Here is a 20,580-nt window from a genome sequence, read left to right on the forward strand (position 1 = left end):
TAACAATATGTTAAACACTTTAAACAAATTTAAACAAATTCTCACTTAATTCTCAACTATTCTTTGAGGTCCGTACATTGTATATTCCCCATTTTCCTAGTGATGAAGCTGAGGCACACAGATATTTCTTGCCCAATACTGGGCTGACCTAATCACATAGCTGCCTTGACTTAAGAACCTCGGTTTTTAACCACTACATATTTCACTCATCATCCCTTCACCAAGCAACTGCTAATTACCTGCTAAGATCCAGCTCAGAGGCTTCCTCTTTGGTGGAGACTTCCCCAGTGCCCTAGACCTCTCTCTCCATCCTCTCGGATCCCTTGGCATCATACTTCCATCTTTATTACAGACAATCACACTGACCATTTACATTAGTTCCAAAGATAAAAGGCGGGTCTTTTTTATCTTGGTATTCTGAGCACTATATAGTGTCTGTTACATAAATACCTATGTAATAAACAACTACTTCCAAGTACACAGGACTTCGAGTATACTCTGCTCACACTCAAGTCTACCCAGCATGTCACTACCTCCAAATGCCCTACACACTGCTAACGCCAACCTCTCTCCTCCTCTCTGCCCCAGGGCCTTTTCACAAGAGAGTCAAAGCCCTTGTAGGGTTTGCCACAACCACAAACTGCTGACAGCATTAACACAGATGGGGCAAGTAAGTGAGCTGCGTATATCTAAGAAGCATTTTCTCTTGATGAAGACAGAGTGGACATGTGATGTGGGCTGCCAGATTTAAGGACTCTGTCACTTAAATGTGAGGGTGGGATGGTAGACATAAAGATAAATATGTACATAATATAACAGAACATCTGCCATGGCCATTATTCATAACTCATAGAGAGCCAACAGGCTGGCAAAACATAAGTAATATTATTTTAAAATGTTTTTGTATTGATTTCAGAGAGAGGAAGGGAGAGGGAGAGAAAGATAGAAACATCAATTGATCAGCTGTCTCCTGCATGCCCCCTATTGGGGATCGAGTCCACAACCTGGGCATGTGCTCTGACTGGGAATTGAACCATGACCTCCTGGTTCATGGGTCAATGCTTAACCACTGAGCCACACTGGCCAAGCAAGGAATATTATTTAGTGACCTACTTGCCACTTTTACATAATCACCTTGACTATATCTCATTAAATCAGATAAACTTTGCTAGATTCTACAACTACTCAGCACATAATGGAGTTGGCTTGTTTTAGCTTTTTCTCTTACACTAAAGTAGAACTGGTTATGTGTTTACAGTATATTCAGAGAGAACAAAGTAATATTTTTAAAAGTGAGTCATTGAAACCACTATCACTATAGTCAGAAATAATGAATGAAGTAAGGTTTATTCCTACGAGTGAGACTAATAAAAACCAGCAAGCACATAGTTAACTGTATTACATGCTAAGAGGCGGTCTATAATTAAGATGTGCTTCCCAAATGCTGAACTTTAGTACCCGTGCTGATCTATATTCCCTATGTAATGGTTTTCATAAAGCTACATTCAATTTACTGCAATATCTCTTATTATAATTTTTCTTTGAAATTATTATAATAAACAGTGAGTTTAAAAAATGCCTTCACTTGGCAAATTTAAAGTTGGTGACTCATATTGGATCCCAATATTGCTTTTGCAATGTTACCATTCCCTGAAACCTAAGTCTGGGAAGCAACATGTTAAAGTGTCTGAAGAGACTTGGGAAATAGCCAAATCCAGCTTGCTTGACTAACAGATAGTTTTACAAAGGAATAATTGAAATGGAAAGCTAACCACACATTTCTCCCAAATTGTGCCTAAAAGAACAAAAACCAAACACCTGGAACATTAAGATTTTATATCTACACATCGCTTAAGATTTCCAATGCACATTAGCATCTTAAACACTGTAAGTCCTATAGCAAGCAAAGACCAGCCTAATCAGGAAAAGAACCTTTTTTCTCTTTGCAGGCAAACCTATTAGTACCCCATCAAACAAGTGGAACTAATAAAATGATGTGTCTGAAAACAGAATGTGTTGATAGTGTAGACGCATCTTCATGAAACCTGGAAAAGAGGTGGGGAAGCACATTCCCCTCCTAAAAAAGAGTATGGCAGTATTTTCTATTGGGCTTTTCCAAGAAAGAATACATAATCTGGTAGAAGAGTGTCTCCTATTTTAAGTTTCTCTAAAATCTGAGGGGGGAAAATTATATATATATATATACACATATATATCCATTCCTCAATATGGACAGCCAGCTACTTTTGATCCACATGGGATGCTTTGGGCAGGGATGACAACATTCTGATCAAGAATATCCATCTCCACCGGGCTGGTGTGACTTAGTAGTTGAGGGTTGACCTATGAACCAGGAGGTCACGGTTGATTCCTGGTCAGAGCACATGCCTGGGGTTGTAGGCTTGATCCCCAGTAGGGGACATGTGGGGGGAAGGGGCCCAGCTGATCAATGATCCTCATCATTGATGTTTCTCTCTCTCTTCCTAACCCTCTGAAATCAATAAAAATAATTTTTAAAAATATATACATATATCCATCTCCAACATGTTGAAGTAATACATTAACATTTTTTAAAAATCACTTATAAATTTGGTTGGTGTGGTAACTGAATAGACTGATAAATTTGATTTTCAAGACCAGCAAAACTGGGAATCACATCCTGGAATATGACCACTCATAAGTCTTAAATCCTCAGTGAGACAACCATTAATGAATCATTGATCAATTTAGTTTGTTAGGATAATCAGTTCTTTTTGTTTTGTTTGTTTTACAAAATGGACTTGAACAGAATATATCAGAATACATTACATATCAGAAGGTAGATACGTTTGCTTCAGTGTATATTCATGTATTCATGTATGTACAAGGTCTCAATGCATATTATCTTATTGTAGATCCAATAAACAAGTTTGAAAGCCACTGTTCTATCCAATTATTTTCTAACTTCAGCTTATAAACAGGAACTTCTTGGTATAAAAAGAACAGCAATTATTTTCTGTAAGCAAAGTGGTAAAAGAAACAATGGCACGAGTTAAAAGACTTGCCACTCGGTTCTTGGGAGAGATGGTGAGGAATCTTCTGCTAGGTCTCCTTATTAAAACATTAAAGGTATTAAACCCACCACTATACAGTCTGGTTTTAACAACGGCATAAAGAGCAAATCAAAATGTACTTCTAAAGGAAAGCAAAAGTGTAAGAAATTTCCATACGGATTTAAAAAGCAACAACCAACACTTCACTTCACAGAATAGCTGATACCCCAAACTCTTAGAGGGCAATTCATAGAAAAATAAGCTCCTCTCTGAGCTAAAATGAAATTATGCAGCAACCAAAACCAACACTTACTCTCTAATGTGAACAAGGATTAGATCCAAGCACAATTCAAGATCATTTCTCGATTTACTGGTTATTATAGGCATCCCTTGGAGACATAGCAGGTTTCGATTCCAGACAACAACAATAAAGGGAATCTTACAATAAAGCAAGTTGTAATCCTTTAGTTTGTGGAGGGTCTTGCCTCCAATTTGTAAAAAGACAAAACATCTGTGCAGCACAATAAAATTAAGCACAATAAAACAAGGTATACCTGTTCTTGGAAGGTCTAATTAGTAACTACAAAGCAGTTTAAACCAATGAGATGATTAAATTAAAATCTCTGAACCTGCTTTTTAGAAACCACCCATATTTAGTAAATATTGTACTGGCCCAGGATAGCAAGAAATACAAAATGAGTCTACTAATCTAAGGCCAAGCAGCCTGCTTATCACCAAAAAGAAGAGAGATTCAAGCACAAAATAACTAGCCCTTTGGTCTTGTAGTGTGGGTGGGGATATATAAGGGAAAGGCTGGGACCACTGACTGAAAGCTTCTTGAACATTCGAACTCTAATTTCCTATCTCCCCACCACGAGTTCAAAAAAGGGTGGGAGTGCTCCCACCCCTCCAACTGAATCTGTTTTAAAATCTAAGCATTTGCATCTAGCATATTTCTGAACTATGACACAAACTGATATGTTTTAAGAATTTCTACCAATGTACCACCCTGCTGATCTTAGCCAAACATTTTTTAATTCCTGCCTTAAATTCTGCAATCAGTGCACTTTCATAAAAAGTTCATCTCCTCATATGCAAAATTAGGATTTGACCCTTCCAATTCTAAAAATACCATTAGCATAAGCAAATAGGTGTTCCAAGAAATACCAATCCTGTGAAATGCTTTGTGATGCTTTGGCTATTTTCAAAGTACACATCAGCTGTAAGGTAACCTATTTTACTTTGCATAATCCTGTGCTATCCAAATTGGTGGCCACATATGGCTAATGTGCACTTGTAATGAGGTTAGAATGACTGAGTAACTGAATTTTCAATTCTATTTTAGTTTAATTAACTTAAAATTTAAAGTTGATACTTATTTCCATTACTGGAAAACATTAGTATGTTTGGAAAAACTTTGATATGTGAATGTACTTTTGCAATTGTAAATTTTATGAGCTCTAAATACAGATCAAGCATTTCCAATAAAAACTTCATGGTCAAACTGAAATGTGTTGTAAGCATAAAATACACACCTGATTTCAAAGACTTGGTATGGAAAAATGTCAAATAGCTCATTAATATTTAAAAATCAATTACATATTAAATTGATAATATTGTGCATACTGGGTTAAATAAAATAGGTATTAAAATCAAATTCAACTGTTTCTTTTTACCTTTTTTAAAAAATATTTTTTTGTTGATTTCAGAGAGGAAGGGAGGAGAGAGAGATAGAAACATCAATGATGACAGAGAATCACTGATTGGCCGCCTCCCGCACACTCCCCAACAGGGATCGAACCCTCAACCCAGGCTTGTGCCCTGACCTGGAATCAAACCATGACCTCCTGGTTCATAAGTTGTCACTAAGCCACAATGGCCGGGCTCTTTTTAATATGATTCCTGGGAAATGTAAAATAACACATGTGGCTCACATTCTATTTCTATTAGATGGCATTGGTGTAACCTAATAATGATTCCCAAACCTTTCCCACTGGAACATGTCCTAACACCAGGTTCAGAAACGTTGCCATAATCAAATACTGTTCTTCCTGTGGAGCATCAAAACCTGCTGACCACATCTGAGATTGAGAAGACCTTCCCTCATTTTCAGTAACTATTACTGATTGTCCTACACAACTACCTTTCTTTTCATCCTTTCCCAGGTCCCCTTTCTCTTCCTGTCCCCAAGGCCTAGTTCTCAATTCTCTTTTTCATTCTCCACACTTCCACGGTGACCTCATCCACTCTCAGCTTCAACTATCACTTGGAAGTGGATGACTTCCAATTCTTTTATCTCCACTTCTGACCTCTTTCTCAAGCTTCAGCTCCACATTGCCAGCTGCTTACTAAACAGATCCATCTGGAAGTCCCACCAACTTCTTAAACTCATCTTCATTTCTGGAATATCTAACCTGGAATTCCTCATCTTCATTTCTGTTGAAGATTCCCATCATTCACCTTGAAAACCTGGAATCTGATCCCTTTTCTAGCCTACTGCCATAGTCTTATAGCAGGCCCTTTCTTTTAATTTTTTTTTTAATTTTTAAAAACTTTTTATTGACTTTATTGGGGTGACATTGGTTAATAAAATTATATACGTTTCAGTTGTACAAGTCTATAAATACATCATCTATATATTGTGTGCTCACCACACCAAGTCAGGTTTCCTTCCAAGGCCCTTTGATAAGAGTCCTTTTTGCCATTGCCTCCTAACTGGCCTAACTCTAAATTCTCCCCGTTGTCTTCTCACCTCCCAGTCCTCCTCTTGCCCACTGCCATATTAGTATTCTCAAAATGACCACTTTGATCATGTTGCTGTCAAACTTTTAACAGGTCCCCACTGTCTACCATGGCAATCCAAACTACTAAGCAGGCGCCCCAGCACTCTTACACACATTCGATCTCCTAGAATACAACTAATCCTCTAGCCAGATGTCCTGCCCTCAAAGTCCACTCTATACAATTCTGCTCCAACTTTAAGGCTCAGCTCAAACACAAGGTCCTCATAAAGGCTGCAGTGGTTCTCAACCTTACTAATGCAGTTCCTCATGTTGTGGTGACCCCCAACCATAAAATTATTTTCATTGCTACTTCATAACTGCCATTTTGCTACTGTTATGAATCGTAATGTAAATATCTGATATGCAGGATGTATTTTCAGGGGTTGCGACCCACAGATTGAGAACCGCTGTAGCCTTCTCTGATCAACCCAGCTAACATCAGTGTTTCTCTACCCGCAAACTCCTTTAGTATTTCTCATGGCAACCACTGTGGTAATGAGTATGTGGCCTTATCTTCTCTATAAAATTGTGTCCCCTTAACAGCACCCGATAGCATCTTGCACTGCACATTGCCATCTTTGGACATTTTACCAAAGAAATCAACTTAAAAAAGGAAAATCCTGGTAAACTTGGGATTATGGATAAATCTTGATCTCTAGCCAGTTATCTAATTACTCCAGACCTTCATTTAGATGTCCCAAGATTCAGTAACTCCAAAATTAAACTCATCTCAACCCGGCATCTGTCTCTTATCTCAGTAAATGGTACCACCATACCATCAATAGCCCAGGCCAGAAACAGAGGTATTAATCTTTAATTTCCCCAACTCACACCTCAAACTCAATGATCAGGTGCTGTGAAATCTTCTACCTAAACATCTCTGCACTTATCCACTTCTTCCCAACTTCGCTGTCAATCCAGGCCACTATTACCTGGGATTACTGCAATACTAGTCTTATACTCAATCCTCTAACCACTTTCTATAGTACAACTAGCGTCATCTTTTAAAATTCATTCCGAACAGGTGAAATTCATGCTGAAAAGCCTTCAATTATTCTCAAGTTAAAGATTTCCAAACATGGCTTGTAGACTCCACTGCATCTGGCCAGTGTTTACCTTCTCAGCTTCACTTCTTATTTCCCAGATCATCCCTGCCCTTACACACTTCACACTTGACCCATGTCCAAGTACTCCATATGCAGTCTTCCAAATATTCCAATGTCCTCGCTTGCCTCAGGGCTCTTGCACAAGCTGGTAGGGTTGTGTGCCCCTCCTTTATAATCACCCAATAACCCAGGTGCTGGCTAACCTTGCATTCATATTCTTTCTAACTTCAGCAATGGTGCCTGAAGAAAAGCTTCATGCTGCTCCTACACTTATCTCAATATGTGGCAAGAATTATTTACTGAATCAATGAATAAATATATAATAATTTTCTGTTTAAAAACACACACCACAAATTCCAACGTCAATGAATGAAATTCATTTCTGTATCATCTATAATTCAACAGCATTGTATAAAGTGGGCAATTGATCTACATTTTTATTTTATCTGTCTTTTAAGTCAAAACTATTAATAGTTTGGTTAAATAGAATTTACATGAGTAGGCTTAGAATAATCAAAATGGAAAAAAAAAGACACTGTATTTTATGTTCTCCTTTGCCTTGTAAACTCTTAGGCCAATTCATTTGAAATTTTTGATGCAAAACACAGAATGTATGAAAAGCAGCCAAGCAAAAGTAGATAGACCACAGCAGCAGCGCCTGAAGAGACAACATCAGACCATAATAAAGAGAAAAGGCTCAGCACTGCTCCTGTCCTTGTCCAGGCTGAAGCTCAGTGCAATCAGTGCACAAGCTTCACGATCCTGGGAGTCATGAGAAAGAAGGGACGTATCTGTGGGGCCATAAAAGCCTTTCTGGTTTATTTAACAAAGGGGAAGGAAACACTTACTAAGCAATAAGACTAGGTGCTGGCCCTTCCTTTCAGCATTTCCTTTCTGCTTCACAATGTATTAGCCCCATTTTACTGATAAAGAAACAGGGGCCTATGGTCACGTAGCTGGTCCTGGTGACCTTGTAACTCAGTTCTAACGCATACATTTTTACTGAGCACTTACTCCTGCTGAGCCCTATTCTATATGCTGGGGATTGAGCAATGAGAAAAACAGTCTGCTCTTATGAAAGCTTATGGATTAGTGGGGACTGATGCACCATAGACAAATAATGTAATTTCAGATGGTGATACAAGGGGCATTAAAATGCAAAACTGAGGAATGTTATAGAGTAACTAGGGAGGTGACTTAGGTTTTGAGGTTCTCAGAGATAATTCAAAAGATAATTTTGAGGAGATACTTATGTAGAGTTAAAGAAAATGGATAAAGTGACTATCTGGTCAAACCTTAAATGGAAGTCTCTAGAAGCTACTTGAAGCAAAAATTATCATTCACTTCCCAATTATTAGTAAAGTGGCCATGATGTGAAAGGAACGATAGCCTTATCCTAGTCATAACCCAAAGCAGTAGGTTATATGGTTACCAGATGGCAAACAGTTCCACATGAACCAAATGGCTGTTTAAGGCAATAGACCAATCAAATTAATTCTTGGATTCCTCAGCACCTACAACAGCACATGACACACACCAGGGATCATTAAATGACTGCTGAATGAACATATAAAGGAAGAAAAAAGGACATGCTAAACTGTCACTATCATGGGTTAAATCCCTTTTCGGGCCAAGTAGCTTCAATTCACCCAACTTCACTCTAACACCAGTCTTAATCACAAGAAGCAGGTGAGGGAAGTTGGATTAGTGTAAATCCAGGAATAAGACTGTACTAGGAAACAATTAGCATATGTTGCCAACGGTCTGAAACATCTTTAAGTCACAAGTTTCATTTAAAGAAAATCTAATATCCAAATGATGACTAAAAATTAGTAAGGGGTAATTATTTGGCTTCTTTAAATAAGGATTCACCTAATGCAGACACTGTGGACACTTCTGTACCAAGTATTATTCTAACTATTGCACACACAGCACCTTGCTGACCTCTTTACCTGTGTATCTCCCTTGCTAGATTGGTACCCTTTGAGGGAAGGGACAAAGAACATGCATCTGTATTGTCTTAGGCCTTGTCCAGTTTACAATGCAAAAGGTCAATGATTATACTGAATTATAAAAATTAAATTTCTTCAAAACCTTTCAGTCATGGAGCAGTTGGATAGGGTGAGATCCACCCCTTACTACTGTTATCTGCTAGGCCCGCTCTGCAGAACCTGAAGGTCTCATCATCACATCACTCTTTTAATGTCTTTAGCAGAGCTGAAGAGCTGGAAAAGCCTTACAAGCTTCTGCTTCAATTTTAAGAGGTTTATTTTTAAAGGACTGTCTTAGTGGTGATAGAGAATAACAAATGGCCATTCAAAGCTGAACAACAGAGTTGAGTTTGCACCATGTATCAAAGTTGCCAGTGTTTCCTCTCTGGCACCCAGATGGAAGGGCTAAAAAAGTTTAAAAATAAGATACAACTTCTGATAGATTAAGCGCTACCAATTTTTGTGAAGTTTCAGTAAAATTTTAATAAGGAATCTGTGACACTTTTTGTGTGAGACAGAGCAGCGTTGTGAATATTACTACAACATCACAAGTAGACTCAGCAGAAGATGGATGGGGGAGGGGGAAACTAGTAAGGATTATGTTCATTTTCTCCAGTAAAAACTTCCTCTGCAAATGCCATCTCATTTCAAAAACCACAACAGAGCCAGTTCTAATATCCCTGGATTTTGTTCTTCATAACATCAGCCACATCTCTGAAGTTCTTAAAGCTTCATCTCACACTACTGACAGAAAGACAACTTCAATGAAAGGCACAAATTAGATACTACCCATTTGCACACTTGATTTATTACTCATTTTCACTTGCTTCTGAATTACCATAGTTTTGTTGTGCCATAAGGACTGGCTCTGCAGAAACTTAAATCCAAAATGGCAGCTGAGTTTCTGAAACTCACCAGAGACATAATGCTTATTAACATACCTGAAAGCACGTCTTATTTATCTCACTTTTCAATGTCGCAGAGAAAAGAATATTTATAAAAACATTTCAGAGAATTAGATGGTATCTGTTTATGCTCATTATATCATTCTCTTTCTTGCCTAGAGAGCAGGCACTCTAGAGTGCTTCTGGTTCCTCCGCTCTGCAAACTGAGTTAACCTGCTATTCACAAGCTAACAGTCCACACAAAAAAAACAAAACAAAAAACAAGCTAATGGCAAAACATGGAAAGCCTAGGTTTTTCTTACTCTTCTGTAAGAACAACTTAGGAAATGGATGTAAAATGAATCACCTAACAAGTAAAGCCCCAAATAAGCACTTTCATTTTCAGATAAACACAAGCAAAATCAGAGCTCTAATTTTCCTTAGGTCCACCACAAAGCAACACTCTATCACTATGGTAAAGTCTATGTTTTTCCTTTAAACTGAAACTGTAAAAAAATTTTTTAAAGACACAAATTCTTTCCAGACTACCTCTCTAATGTAATGTTTCCAATCCTTCTTACACAAAAGCTAAACTTATATTACCCAAAAAATTTACACTGAATTTAAAACCATCACTTAACTTCTCTACTTATTTCTACTACTAATAACATTAGTTTTAGAAAAATAATAAAATACTTGCTCTTTAGAGACAGAGCGCTTTAATTATCTTTATGTATTCAAATGGAAAGTCTTTTTGTTAAATTAGCGTGAAAGTCCCTTCATCTACACACAATTGTCCAAAGAAACAGGCCATTTTCAGCACAAGAGGCCAATCCATTTTTACAGTGAATAAAGCTTTTGAAAGCACTACACACCCTCTTCTAGACTGTCAAATTTTCAAAATGGTCCAGCAATTTTTCCATTTTTTAACACTTTCAGGCCCAGCAAGCACCTTGTAATTAGATTAATTAAAAAGGAACAAAAAAAATAGAACCAATGCTCCCTTCTGATTAAAATTATTCCATTTATGCCTAATTAGCTTTAATCCAACTCTACATATTTAATGATGGGGATTATGACAACTCAACCAATTTGCATATTTTAAATGCCTTTCTAAACTATACTCTGTAACAGATTTAGAAGAACAGTCTCTTTCTCATGCCAATATTCCCAGGCATAAATCAGGATACAAATTAGGCCGGGGGTAAAAAAGAAAAGAAAACAAGGCCTCTCAGAGCCTGGGATGTGCTGAGGGAGTGGGGTAATTTACCCCAGGGGTGGGGGCAATTTACCCGCCACAGCACAAACTACATCCTTTCAGCCCACCAGACCGAGAAGCATTACATCACACTCTCACAATGATAGGGGGAGGTGGCTCTGAGAAAGCAAGTTTTCAGCTTTCTTCCCTCTCTGCTCCGAGGCTTTCTAGAATCCTGCATTAGAGTAAAGGAATTTAACTTCAGGGCACTGCACAGTTTCAGGAGTAACTAACATATGTACGTACACAGCTAATTATTTATATGACCCTCAATGACCAATTCACAATGGAAACGACCAAAACAGGCCACCGCACAAACAGATGCTGAATTTGTGCTGAAAAGCCCAGTTCATCTGTATAAAATTAAACAATAAATGTAATCCGTGAGAAATGGAGAAGGCTAATCCCTAGGGAGAAACTGATAAAGAAATAATTCTTCATCGGGGTGAATAGCTGTTTATATCTTTTAAACACTGTGTTTACAAGATAGTCCTACCATTTGGTTCAAACCACGATCAAAATAACAGCGCATCTGGCTGCACATTTGAGAACACAGAGAAACCCAGTGCACACGAGCGCGCGCAGAGAGCAGAGGGGCGATCCACACATTGCTCCGGAGGTTTGCAAGCAGGGGAATCTACAAACCCCAAACCTCCCGGTGCTCACTTGCCCCCCGCCTGATGTCTAAAATGTATCAGGTCTTATTTTAGGTTTTATATCTCTCTAGGAAGGATGGCCTACCTTTAAAAAAAAAAAAGGCTTCCCTGTTGTAGTGCTTGCCCTCCCAGATCCTTTGTCGGCCTTAGCAGCCGAAAGAATGCAAACCCATTTATATTTATGCAAATTTTTGCAGCAGATTTAAGGGGACAGGGAGAGGTCTGTGTTTTTTAAAAACCCATTTCCAAATATTAAATTTCCAATTACTCACAGCTTCTTTTATTGGCAAGACAGAAACGATGACAAGAGTCGCGGACATTAAAAGTGCAATTAAATCAATTCAAAATCTAAATATTTTACCAAGGCTTTTCCATTTCTAAAACGCCGAACCAAAAGTACATCACGGGTCTGATTTACACAGATTCACGAAATGTCTGAAGCCAGTCTCCATGCTAGACAAATGTCGATTTGCAACACCACTAGTGAAAACGGTTAGACAAAATCCATATAAATCAATTGGTTTTAAAAAATTGAAAATATGTACCAACCTCATAAAGTGCAGCAGTGCTTAAATCCAGCAAATTGAGGCATACAAGGTAGAAATGGAAATGAAAAAAGGTCCAAAAAAGGATTTCTTTTTGTCTATCTGTATTTGTATTTTAAATATTCAGAAACCAGCAGAGACTCTGTCGGCCATTTTGGCTTGAACTAACTCTCACTCACTCTCCCGCTTGCTCTCTCTCTCCCCCCTCTGTCTCTAAAGGAAGCAGCTTTTTGTGACCTTCAAATAGAGGCGGATCATGTGACTTCGGGTAGATTTGTCAATCAGGAAAGGGGAGGGAGCTGGGGATGAAACTGCCTTAAAGGGAAAGCGGCCCTTTTCCACGCTCATTTGTGAAGCTGTTATCTCATACTCTCCGCCTACACACACTGCATGTGAAAGTGGCAACAGCACAGGGGTAACAGATGAACAAAATATAAAAACCTTTGTTGGTTTATAGAAATATGCTCAATTGCTAACGATTCTTGTAGATCCTGGAGCTTGGCTCGCTTGCTACAGTTATTCTCTCAATGTCTGGGCAAGCACAGGCTGGCAAACTGCTCTTTAAAAGGGGGCTTAAACAATGCTTTACCCAAACATGAGACTTTAGTTTTTAAAGATCAAGGTGAAATATAGGGCACGACTGATCTCTAGCAAGCTCTTAAAATGAATAGGAAAAGAAGGGAAGTAAATATACCAAAGTAAAAATTGAGAATGGCAATTCAGAGAGGTTAAGTAACTTATCCCAAATCACACAGCTGGACAGCTGCAGAGCAGGGACTGGCTTCCCAATTGAACTACACATTAATCGTTTTGGGTCCCTCCTCCCACCACCCCAAATAAAAACTATGCTACAGCATAACAGAGTTCCTCTAGGTCTAGGATAAGCCAGATCTGAGTCATTATTGATCTACTCCCCCACCTGAGGAAGTAGCTCTGCAGCTGACATGGAGTAAGCACTGAATTAAAAACCTGCCTGTTTTCCCCCATCCTAGGTCCCTTCTTGCTATATGCTTCTAGAGTTCTAATCACCTAAGAAACCCACACTGCGTTTGTGTCTCTGGCCCTGGGGCTAACGGGCTGTGTAACTTCAGTGAGGCAAGTGCTTCTATCCCTGGGCCTTGATCTTCTCATTTGTAGAATGTAAGGATAAGCCATCACTAGATGGTATCTTAGGTTCCTTTCAGCTCTAAAACATGACTCCCCCCCCCACCCCCCAGTTCATCTTATCCTTGTCATCTCAAAAGTAAGTCATTGCCCTGGGAAAACTTTCCTTGTTCTTCCCAGTCTAGACCAGCCTTCCTGTTCAACTCCCATAATATCTTTTACTACCTCATAGCATTGGTCATAACAACAATTTATTATTTATGAAATAATGTGCTTACTGCTGGTCTTCCCCAGTATATATAAGGATAAATAAGCACCACATCTTCCTTCATGGCTGTGTGAAGCCCTACACCAAGCCCCCAAAAGGTAAATAAATGAATTAGACCTCCATTTGGAAGTCCTGGGTTGAACAGGAAGATATGTGCCACCCAAATATAAGGAATGAAAATCACATAGTTTCCAGAAACTTGCCTCCATTTATTTTTTTAAAAATATATATCTTATTGATTTTCTACAGAGAGGAAGGGAGAGGAATAGAGAGTTAGAAACATCGATGAGTGAGAAACATTGATCAGTTGCCTCCTGCACACCCACTACTGGGGATGTGCCCGCAACCAAGGTACATGCCCTTGACCGGAATCGAACCTGGGACCCTTCAGTCCACAGGTTGACACTCTATCCACTGAGCCAAACCGATTAGGGAAACTTGCCTCCATTTATTTGTTTAAGGATTGCTTGAGGAAGTAAAGTAACTAAATGAAAGCCAGTGAGTGAAAGTACCCTGTGTCTATTAGACTCCGTCGATAGAGCGGATCAGGTGGGATTCCAGTGTGATTCTCCCAAATGAACTAGACCAGTGGTCAGCAAACTGCGGCTCGCGAGCCACATGCTGCTCTTTGGCCCCTTGAGTGTGGCTCTTCCACAAAATACCACGTGTGGGCGCGCATGTACAGTGTGATTGAAACTTCGTGGCCCATGCACAGAAGTCGGTATTTTGTGGAAGAGCCACACTCAAGGGGCCAAAGAGCCCCATGTGGCTCGAGAGCCGCAGTTTGCCGACCACTGAGACTGACCGAGTGTAATCTGCCATGCCAGCCAGCAGAGAACTGATGGATTCTGTAAGCCTGACATTCCTCAAAAAGGAACCTATGAGCCCTTTCTAAATCCCACATTCATCATCCTGGCTTCTGGGCCCTTATACAGTCTCCAACCTTCCCTTTTACTCCGATAGAACAGGAAAGGAGCTGTTTCAGGGAAGGCAGAGTTCAATGCCTAGATGATCTGGCAGCTTGAATATTTATTGCATAAATTCTCCCACTGTCTTTGCACAGCTCTGCGTGGAGTAAGAGCCAGGAATTGGACTGACAATTGAGATGTAGGCAAAAGCAGGAAACTCCTAGGATGGAAATTTTGAATACTTAGTCTATTTTTATCCCTCCAATACCTTCCAGATGAGTTACGGAAAGATTACTTACGTGGAGCATGCTTAACATGTTAAAATGCATGAAGACTGTACAGCTGCCTTGTTTCAATTTGTGATGGACACGATCTCTTTATAAAACTGAATTTTGCTAAGTCTCCATTCCCCAGTGCAGAATATTACTGTATGAATGCATATGTGTTACCATGTAAGTGTTAAATAACAAACTGTACAAAGTTGGGAAACACAGACACATTTTAAAACAAAATAATAGTAGTTCTATTTTCAAATAATATGATCGATATTTTTTCTTGAACATCCTAACATCTTTATTTATTGGTGAGATACCTCTAAACTTAAAGCAATTATTCCAATTGTTCATCTAAAACAGCGGTTCTCAAACTGTGGGTCGCGACCCCTTTGGGGGTCGAACGACCCTTACACAGGGGTCGCCTAAGACCATCGGAAAACACATATATAATTACATATTGTTTTTGTAATTAATCACTATGCTTTAATTATGTTCAATTTGTAACAATGAAATTGGGGGTCACCACAACATGAGGAACTGTATTAAAGGGTCGTGGCATTAGGAAGGTTGAGAACCACTGATCTAAAAGAAACAACTGCAGTAAATACTCTATTTCCCCTATACTTTCAGACATTTTTGGACTCTGTGATATACTTATTGTAATTTTTTTCATATTGATTAGATTCTGTTTTTAAATTATATTATTACAAAGTGAGGATACGAAATAATAAAAAATGAATTTACTTTTTTTAAACAAATCTCTCTCATCGATGTTTCTAACTCTCTATCTCTCTCCTTCCTCTCTGTAAAAAATCAATAAAATATATTTAAAAAAAAATATTTTTATTAGGAAACAGATTGAAAAATATAAACTGAACATTTAACTCAAAAGCCCAGTAAACAAGTAACAAACTCAAAAGAGAAATTTATGATAAAAGCATAAACAATCATTTTTTTAAAAAAGAGTAGACTGGCTAAAAAAATCCAAGAAACCTTTTTGTTTAAAAATAAATAAGTAAAAGTAAATAATCCTTTGGAAAATATTATCAATTTAAAAAAAGAGAAGTCATACATGAAAAGTAGGACTGAGAAAGGGGGCTTTATAACTACAGATTTGAAGAGGATTCTTTTTTAATTGTGAGAGAATTACACATAACTTTGTGTCAATAAACTTGAAGATTAAATAAAATAGATGACAGTCACGGAAAATAGAAAGTGCCATATCAACTCAAGAAAAGTTATGAGCACAGCCGGAGTAGCTCAGCTGGTTAAGCTTTGTCTTGTGCCCCGACAGGTTGCCTGTTCGTTTTCCAGTCACAGCACATAGCTGGATTGCGGGTTCAATCTCCAGTCAGGGAGCATATGGAAGGCAACTGATTGATATTTCTCTCATACATATCTCTGGTCTCTCCCCCTCTCCCTCTCCCTCTGTCTCTCTCCCCTTCATCTCTCTAAGCATGTCCTTGAATGAGGATTAAAAAACAAAAAGTTGTGAAAATAACAAAAACCTATATCAGAAATTTCTAAAATATTAAAACTACATGAGGCACAAATGGTTTTCTGGATGAAGTCTACCAAACTTCTATCAAACAAATAATTTTCCATGTTATCTATCCCTCCTGTTCTCAAATTTATAGATATAAAAGGGAAAGTTTCCTAATTTCTCCTATGAGGCTAACATATTTCTGATACACATCTGGACTAAGACAGTACAAAAGAATAAAACTATAGACCAATCTTCACTTGTGAAGACAGATACAAAAATCTTAAGTAAAATATTTGCATATTGAATTTATCAGTTTTAAGATCATATTATGACCACATAGTGTTTTTACCAAAAATTCAAGGATGGTTAAATTACAAAATCTATTAACGTAACTCTTCATCTGTTCAACAGGTATGTACTAAGTGCTTTCTATGTGTCTGACTCTGGTAGGTGCTGGGGGCACAGCAATAAACCAGATAGGAAAGGTTCTTGCCCACATGTAGCCAACATCCTCAAGGGAAAAAGAAATCACTGGGAAGAAAATAAAGAGTTTGATGGGATATGGAATAACTGAGGGAGGCTCCCTTTAGATAAGGTGGTTAGGGAAGGGTTCTCAGGAGGGGCACTTAAGCTGAGTTGAAAAGCAACTGCTTGGCCCTGGCTGGTTTGGCTCAGTGGGTTGAGCATCGGCCTGTGGACTGAAGAGTCCCAGGTTTGATTCTGGTCAAGGGCACATGCCTGGGTTGCGGGCTCGATCCCCAGTGGGGGATATGCAGGAGGCAGCTGATCAATGATTCTCTCTCATCATTGATGTTTCTATCGCTCTCTCCCTCTCCCTTCTTCTCTAAAACCAATAAAAAAAATATAGTAAAAAAAAAAGAAAAGCAACTGCTTGAGTGTTCAAAGAATAAGAGGGATGGATAACCAGGAGGCTAGGACATGTGAACAGAGAAGAGAGGGATGAGATGAACCCTAGGAGGTAGGAGGAGCTAAATCATACTGGATCTTGCAGGCCACAGTAAGGATTTTATTTTAAAGACAGTGGAAAGACACGGAAGAATTTTAAAGCAGGAGAGTGAACAGTGCCATTTTATCTGTTATTCACCCTCTACCTAACACCTAGGATCAACAAGCTTTTCAAGGGACTAGGAAAATGTTTAGGACCTGAAAGGATACATTTGCAAGTCCAAAATACAAAAAGAAAATTATAACCATAAAAATTAACAAATGCTTAAATGTCCTCAAAATATAACCCAGCAATTTTATTCACTATTAAATTTAGCATTTATAAAATTTCATTACATTTGAAAACAATTCTCACTTTGCAGAAATTCCTAAATTTGTTAACTGTTAAGAAATGTTAGGTAATTATAATTTAAGTAAGTTATTTGTAGCCAAATAATTTCAGAAGCAAAATAGTACCATTATTTTAATGTGTGATAGCAAAAATAAATAAATGAAACCACATATTTAATATGGGATGTGGGTACCTTTTAATGTTTCCTATAAAGTGGGACAAAGTCTCTAAAACCTCCCAAAGTAAGAATTCCAAAGACCCATGGAGGTCTTACAACCACTTTAGAAACATCAGTTGTATGTTTTCAAAAGCTCATCCTGGCTTCTATGTGGAGAATACATTATAGAGGACCAAGAGGAGAAGCAGAGAGACAAGTTGAAAGGTGACTGCCACCATCTGGGTGAGGGAGGGTAGCTGAACCAGGTGGAGGTGGTAGAGATAGAGAGAAGTACATAACATGTTTTGAAGCTAGCAGTGATTCTATCATCAGATAATTGGTTGCTGTTAGGAATACAATCTGTGACCATGAAATATAGTAAGGTCAATCAACACTTGCAAAAATAAGACTCCAGGCCCTGGCCAGGTAGTTCAGTTGGTTAGAGTGTTGTCCTGATACACCAAGGTTGCCAGATAGATCTCCAGTCACAGTACATACAAGAAGCAACCAATGAATGCATAAATAAGCGGAACAACAAATCAATGTTTCTCTCTTTCTCTCTCTCTCCCTCCCATCCTCTATCTAAAATCAATAAATTAAAATACAAAAAAGACTACAAACTTGACTCACCATTCATTCATGCAGTCAAAAACTATTTTTTGAACATCAACTATATAATAATATACTAAACTAGTACCAGGCCCAGGGGGATACAGAGCTGAATGTTAACGCCTTGAAGGACAGAGGCATGTAAATCCATAATTAAAATATAGCATGGTAAGTACCATAATTAAAGTATAAATAGAGATATGAGACAGTTACACTATAGGAATACAAAGGATTAACTGCTGGGAGAGTCAAGAAAGATACCACAGGAGAGATGAGATTTTTGAACTAAGTCGTAAAGAGTAAGTAGGAGTTTGCCATGTAGAGAATATAAGAAAGGCAAAGGCTTTTCTAAGTCTTATCATCTTCAGTACTATCAATGGCGAGGAGGAAGGCTGACAAGAAAAAAATATAAATATAAGAGCTAAGTTTTTCTAGGGTCCTTACCGCCAACAAAGTTAGGAGGTGGAAATAGTAGCTAAAACGACATCGAATCTCCAATGTAACTAGAACCCAAAATTTCTGGACTGTAGTTGGAAAATAGAATGTTAGCATTTACACTCTTGTTACATTTAGAAATTAGAATGCTATCAGACTTTTTTAGGAAACATTTAAAAAATTCTTAAATTCTTTAGAATCAGGCCTCAAAAATCAAGTTTGCATTTGGAATGAGCCTTCCTTGACACCCCAGTTTGATTCCAGTGTCCTCTGTGCTTCCTGTCACCCAGTACATATCTTTATGGTAGCACTAGTACTATTGTTACCTATTTACTTGGTGCCTCCCCCTCTGAACTATGTGGGGCAGGGTATGTAGTCTTTATTTCTGGATCTAGTATTAAGGAGGAATTAAATTAATGTTTGCTGAATGAACAACCAAATGAATAAGCAAAGAAGTAAAAAGATGAGTACTATGAACCTAGATATTTATAGGGTACAAAAAGAGACAACACTTAAAATCCTATAATTGGGAGATAAAACATATACACAGGACAGTCACAAGACAGTGTAAGATAAATTGTTAACTGTCTGGTTCCACCCTATGAGAGACAGGAATTAGAAAATGGAGACAGTACAGCTCAGTTAAGCTGGGCTCCAAAGGAAGGACAAAATCAGCCTGGTCAAAACAGATGCTTTAATATGCAACTAATGAAGCTTACTGTAAGCTGTAGGACTCTTCACTTTCATGGGCTCTCTCTCCCAAAGCCCTAGAAGGGGTCCTAACACTGTGCCCAAATGATCTATTTTTATTGTGGTAAAATAAACGTAACAAAATTTCTCATCTTAACCATTTTTTTTAAGGTCTCTAATTAATTTTTTTAGAGAGAGGAACAGAGAGGGGGAGAGAGAAACATTGATTGCTATCTTCTCTAAGTGCAGGCCTCCCACTGGCAACCCCTTGGTGCACAGGACAACTAACTGAGCCACTTCGGCCAGGACTCATCTTAGCCATTTTTAAGTGAACAGTTCAGTAATGCTAAGTATATTCACATTGTTGTGAAACAGATCTCCAAACTTTTTCATCTTGCAAATCTGAAATTCAATGCCCATTAAAAAACTTCCTTTTATTCCCCACCCTCCAGCCCCCAGTAACTAACACTCCACTTTTTATTTATATAAATTTGACTACTTTAGAGACTTCATATAAGTGAAATCATACAGTATTTGTCTTTTTGTGACTGGCTTGCTTCACTCAGCATAATATTTTCAAGGTTTATACATGTTGTAGCATGTGACAGGATTTCTTTTATGGCTGAATAATATTCCATTATATGTATACACTACATTTTGTTTATCTATTCACCTGCTGATGGACATTTGGATTACTTCTATCTCTTGGCTCTTGTGAATAGTGTTGCCATCAATATGGATATGCAAATATTTCTTCCAGAACCTGCTTTCAATTCTTTTGGATACATACCCAGAAGGTAGTTCTATTCTTAATGTTTTAAGGAACCTCAATACTGTTTTCCATAGCAGTTACACTATTTTATAACCTCACAAACAGAGCACAAAGGTTCCAATTTCCTCATATCCTTGTCAACACTTATTACTTTCTTTTTTTCTTTTTTATAGTAACCATCCTTATGGGTGTGAAATTATCTCAATGTGGTTTTGACTTGCATTTCTTTAGATGATTAGTGAGGCTGAGTATCTTTTCATATGCTTGTTGGCCATTTATATATTACCTTTGAAGAAATGTCTATTCAAGTTTTTTGTCCATTTT

The 20,580-nt window shown here is 38.1% G+C and overlaps 1 protein-coding gene across 5 annotated transcripts in view; it reads right to left on the minus strand.

Annotated features, from left to right (window-relative positions):
- The window catches only part of TNRC6B (trinucleotide repeat containing 6B), a 218,175-nt gene that overhangs the window by 127,600 nt on the left and 69,995 nt on the right, over window positions 1-20,580 (minus strand). The window contains exon 1 of one of the 5 annotated variants that reach the window (XM_006098548.3): window positions 12,260-12,481. The exons of the other annotated variants lie outside the window; for them this stretch is intronic. Coding sequence (XP_006098610.1) covers window positions 12,260-12,264 — 5 coding nt within the window. The 5' untranslated portion in view covers window positions 12,265-12,481. Of the gene's footprint in view, window positions 1-12,259; window positions 12,482-20,580 lie in introns of those variants that run through there. 5 annotated transcript variants of the gene reach the window in all.

This window comes from Myotis lucifugus, unplaced genomic scaffold (assembly GCF_000147115.1).
Source record: "Myotis lucifugus unplaced genomic scaffold, Myoluc2.0 scaffold_239, whole genome shotgun sequence".
Classification (NCBI taxonomy): domain Eukaryota; kingdom Metazoa; phylum Chordata; class Mammalia; order Chiroptera; family Vespertilionidae; genus Myotis; species Myotis lucifugus.